General features: G+C 41.2%; 1 protein-coding gene across 1 annotated transcript; it reads right to left on the reverse strand.

Annotated features, from left to right (window-relative positions):
* On the reverse strand, positions 1-2845 carry CCDC179 (coiled-coil domain containing 179). The gene is made up of 3 exons (XM_059710615.1): positions 2801-2845; positions 1183-1227; positions 1-129 (listed from the first exon to the last, which is right to left on the reverse strand). The coding sequence occupies exons 1-3, from the start codon at positions 2843-2845 to the stop codon at positions 1-3; spliced, it is 219 nt and encodes a 72-aa protein (XP_059566598.1).
* Positions 2846-5752: the final 2907 nt, after the last annotated feature.

Below are 5752 nucleotides of genomic sequence, written 5' to 3' on the forward strand. Positions count from 1 at the left end.
TTAGATGGAAGTCTTCATACTTACTATGAGCCCTGGTTCTGGAACGGGAGCAGGCTTTGCAAACCGCTTATTAAGTTTCATCTTCTCTTTCTTTAGGGCTTTCATATTCTGAATACGTTTATTTATGGACTTGTGGAAAATAAAAAAAATAAAAACTATTTTTATAACAAAAAAGTAACATGCTGATTATATTTTTGGTTTATGTCAATAAAAAAGATGAACCAATCAGTGCATATGACTTACATAGCTACATAAAAGTAGGAAAAAAAATCTTTTCAAATGTGTGGTTTATAGATGAAAAAGCATATGGGACTTACCAGTAGAATTTTCAAAAGAGACTATTTACTCTTAATCCCTACTTTACCAACCATTTAGTACATTTAGATAGATCCATTAAAGGCACTAAAAGGGCATGGCCAGTATGGCTTAGCGGTTGAATGTCATTCTAGGAACCAATGTTCCTGGTCAGGGTACATGCCCAGGTTGCGGGCTTGATCCCCAATAGGGGGCATGCAGAAGGCAGTGGATCTATGATGTTTCCCTCTCATTTATGTTTCTATCTCTCTAACCCTCTCCCTCTTTTGCAAAAAAATATAAAAATAAACATAAAATAAAAAACCCAAAGGGATTTTTATAGTAATTAGAGAACAAAATCCATGCACATTCTTTAGTTCTCTTAAATGCTGCATATCACACAGAGCTTTTTTTATGTCCCCGCTGTATGACATCTATAAGTAGCAGGTACCTAAGGGATCACACTAGGATGCATTGAAGAATATTACAGTGAAGAGGATATGAATAATAGGAACTTTTATATACTGCCAATAGGAGTGTATTTGGTACAATTGCTTTGAAAACAATGAGGCCTTACTTCATAACAATGAAAAACTCTCTTTTCCTATGATCCTATTATCTACTCCTGCCTAAATAATAAAGCAAAACTTTTGTTCACTGGGAAAAAAAGACATACTGGACTGTTTGCAATAGCGTTGTTTATTACAGGCAAATGTGCAAACTACCCACTGCCCATCAACAGTAAGTCACAAGATTCCAGAGTCCCAAGAAAGATAACACAGAAGTGTCTATCTAATAAAGGTTCTCTCATATCCGGACCATCACACATAAAGGAACAAGATAAAGTCACAATTTTGAAATACCCAGAATGATTTATTTAAACATTACCTGCCTTTCAGTGACATCTGAAGGACGAGAAATTCTTGGTCCTTCCTACAAAATATGTGCAATAATTAAAAAAAAAAACTATCAAGCCATGAGCAAACAGAAAGATTAGTTATTATAACAGGAAGTATATGGGTACAGTTTTTTATTAATATACTAGAGACCTGGTGCACAAATTCATGCACTGGTGGGGTGCCTCGGCCTGGCTGGTGATCGGAGCTGATCGGGGCTGTCTCTCCCAGTCCCAATCAGGCCAATGGGGGCCAGCCGGCTGGGGAGGGACCACAGGAGGGCTCCAGAGCGTGTCTAGCCTGTCTCGCACAGTCCCCATTGACCGGACCCCAGCAGCAAGCTAACCTACCGGTTGGAGCGTCTGACCCCTGGTGGTCAGTGCGCATCATAGTGACTGGTGAAATGGTCAAACGTACAGTCGAACGAATGGTCAGACACTTAGCATATTACGCTTTTATTATATGGGATGCATATTATGTTGATGGCAAGTGGCAGGAGCAGAAGAATATCAAGGTAAAAACCAGGTTGGAGATTGTTGATAGTACTAGAAGAGAACCAGCTATGAACAACATTATTGGCATGAAAATTGATAAAGGGAAGCTTCATTTAAAATGGAGTTGGAGACCAGGAGGAGGAGACCTCAGGCAGCACCACTTGACATCAATTACAGACCCTCTCAGGAAGAACTGTCACTTATGGGTCGCAACAGGAAGAGACTTACCACTCCAGCAGGAGGAAGCAAGGTTTTCTTCCTTGCAACTCAGCCAGTGAGAAGCCACTTTCACTTTTCCCCCCAATGGGTTTCCTTTCAAAACAATCTCTACCCACTTCCTCCTTTTTCTTTATAAAATTCCTCTCCTTTGCTTGTTGGATTAACCTATAGTTTTTGCTATAGCATACTTGTCTAGAATAGCGATTCTCTTACTATTCTCAGGTGTAGCCATTATGCTGCAAAAATAGTTGTCTGTTTTATTTTTTGGACAACACAGGGAACATATTGACCCTATCAAGAGATTACAGATGTAGGATAAATCCAAACATTCATGTTTCTGTTGGTACATGACTTCAATGGTGCCATGCTGATCTTTGCTTAAGGAACTGGTTTTTAGTCCAGGTTCTAAAGCCTGGGAAAACTGGGGCGATTGAGAAACTCCACCAGATGGTTTGATTTTCTGAGGCACAGCGAGTTTGGCTGGTAGTTAATAGGTTTCCACATCTCGCCCCACCCAACCAAATTTCTAAATTATACAATAAATACTTCCCTCTGTCCTCATTTTGATCAGTTGTTTAACCCAAAGACCTAAAAGTAACCTCCTCCCCATCTGAATATTGAGAAGTTCATCCTTTTTCCCACCTCTGTAACTCTCACCCCACCGTATAGGTCGGCTCAATGTGTCGGTTAACAAACATGATGGAACAGTGGCGGCACCTATAAGGCATAGTGTAGGGCTTTTCCTTGTCCTGGGCAGGGCAGGTTTTGAAGCCCAGGATCAAGTCTGTCTACTTCACCAGGGATTTCCCACCCCCAGCACCAAACGGCATTCTCTGGCCTACGAGCTCATAGCCTGGGCAAGGGTGGCCGAGGTGGGGTTAAGGGCAGGAGACTCACGGGGTTAACTTGGGTGCTTTCATCCCCTATACAGTGCAGGCACATGCTTCAGAGCCTCAGAGCGCTCCTGGCGCCCACTGCGTGATCTCAACCAAGTAATTGCAGGCAGGCCACCTGCTCCTAGGAGCCCCGCCCTGTCTCATCACAATTCTCTTTATCCTCCCCCTGTGAGCCCCGCCCTCTCTTTAGCTGTCTTCCCATCCCAATGAAAGGAAGGTGAAGTCTCCAGCTGTCTAGCTGTCTAGAGGGCACTAGTGGCATTAGGGATGCCAGGTTACCTCAGTTCCATATCCTTCCAGCTCTTTTGCTCTGACAACCACAGAATACCAATTTTTCATCTTTTCTGTCCTTATCTCTACTCTCCACCAAGTGCCCTTCACTTCGATTCCATGGCCCCTCATGAACCCCTATGGTCAGGGTTCTCAATTCCTTGATCTCACTGTTCTTCCCTCATAGCTTCCAGTTGGATCAGCCTTCTCCCTGGGCTGAAATGGGAGAATACTTGAAGATTCCTGCAATACATACATACCCATAACTCCAACTTAACCTGTGTCCTCATCAGGGCTTACCACTTCTTTTATGTTGCACCTCTTTCTTTTTTATATTCTGTAGCATCCCCTTCAAACCACCTCCCTGCTATTAAAATCTCTGAACCCAGCATCTCCCAGGCGCCTCCCTGCTATTAAAATCTCTGAACCCAGCATCTCCCAGGCGCTTTCAGCAGAAGTTGGACGGCCCTTGCTCCATTCCCTGACAATAGCAAACACACGTAGAACTAGTGCTCAGCATTGTTAGATGAATTTATACATATTAGCTCACCAACTCCTTACAACAACCCCAAAAGGGTAAGTACGTGTGGTTGTTATCATCTGGGAAACGGCACTGGTGCGGTAAATCACTTGTCCAAGGTTATACAATTAGTGGGTGAGCTGGGATTTCTCTACACAGTTGGCCTCAGAGCCTGTGCTCTTAATCACTGTGCTTTGCCACCAATAGCTTTTAAAAGCCCAGAGGTGCTAGCTATCTCCACTCCTTGCCATGTATGAGCCTATATATAACCGTGTTTGTATCCACATTACCCTTTTCCTGTAATCCTATTGGGATTGAAAAAGTTGTCCTCCTCCTCCTAACTGAAATAAATTTCTTTACTTCTGTTCTCATGCCATTTCCCTCCTAGAAACCTCTTCAGAGATCTTACTCCACATATTGCTTCCTCTTTTCGTTAGCCTCTCTCTATTTCCTTTCCTTTAAACGTTTAAAATCCATATACTCAAATCTTCTCTTCAAATGAGTAAACCAAAACCCTTGAACAACAACTGATTATAACTATTGTCCATCACCTCTATTTACAGGAAACTTTCACAGGAGTTGTCTGCACTTCTCGCCTCCTCTTCTTTACATCCAGTGTAATATTTGGCTCACTGCAACTTTCTTCAACCCTTACTACCCTATGGGTACTTGTTTCGAAATGGTCACTAATGGTCTTCCTGCTGAATTCAATGAACACTTCGTACCAGGTGACTTTTGCATTGTTAGAAACTGTAGAGATATCTTGAAAGATTATCTTAGGAAATTTACTCTTCCCCCTGTTTTCTCTGCCTTTTTATTTATATTGGGAGTCTGTGCCAGGCCTAAGGTTTCTGTGGGGCTCATGACATCTGCTAGCTCATTCCTATATGCAGCCGTAATTAGAGCCCTGATTTATCTGCTGGTCCAGAAGGAACTTAAAAGCCAGAAACAGTGACATATCATTTATATCATACCAAAGAGGATATATGATTAAAAGTACATAAAGATATTGTCAAAGACAATTTCTCAAAGGTAATAATGCCCCCCCACCCCGCAAATGCTCCCTGTTATTTCCAGCATTCTAACTGCAGTAAGTGGTAATCTGCGTTCCTTGCAGTGACTCAGTGGCCTAGAGACACATTAAGTGTGGCCCGAGCTAGTGCTACACCACAGAGGTGAGAAGTTACAGCTCTAGGTGGTGGAAAGAACAAGCAGGTGCTTGTGAAATTAACTCCTATCCAGGGTCAGGTTCAGGTATATAGTAGCCCTAAGGATGAAAGTGTATAATGCCCTTCCTACATTTATTTCAAAATTGAAGGGCTAAATTATCTGTGGTAGGTTAATAACTGTTCTCAAAATACATCCAAGTCCTAATGCTTGGAACCTATTTCTATTTCCTTATTTCAAAAAAAGGTCTTTGCAGATTAAATTAAGAATTTAAATTAAGATTAAATTAAGAATTTTGAGATAAGATTATCCTGGATTATCTGGGTGGACCCTATATACCATCACCAGTGTCTTTATAAGACAGAGGTAAAAAGAGAGATTAGACACTCAGAGAGGAGAAAGATAAGTGAAGGTGGAGACAGACATGAAATGTTGTGGCTTCAAGCCAGTGCATGCAGGAAGCAAGCCAATGAATGCAGTCAATGAAAGGGTTCTACCCAGCACCATGGGGAGAGCAAGACCCTGCCAATATCTTCATTGTAGATTTCTGGCCTCCATAATTGTAAAGAATAAACTTCTTCTTTTCTAAGCCACCAAGTTTGTGGTCATTTGTTATAGCAGCAATAGGAAACTAATACACTAACCCATGATATAAATGTAAAACAGTCCAACAAAAAGTGCTGGATTTTACCCCTAGTTTAACTCCTTCATTGATTCCTTTGTTCAATATTAACTCTAGAATTCTAAGTTAATTTCTCATGTGGCTAGAGTTTATATGGGGACAACAACAGAGAATATAGATAATGAGTTACCAAAGGAATATATAGGGTATCCCAAAAAATGTATACATACCCTTTGAATAATTATAAAGGCAGTGTTTATTAAAATTCATTTCATTTTCAAAATTGATCTATCAGCTGTTAAAGTGTGTATACATTTTTGGGGGAGACCCTACATATAGTCTCTTTCTCCATGAGAATAAATAGAATCCATGAT

The sequence above is a fragment of the Myotis daubentonii genome, chromosome 9, assembly GCF_963259705.1.
Source record: "Myotis daubentonii chromosome 9, mMyoDau2.1, whole genome shotgun sequence".
Lineage (NCBI taxonomy): Eukaryota > Metazoa > Chordata > Mammalia > Chiroptera > Vespertilionidae > Myotis > Myotis daubentonii.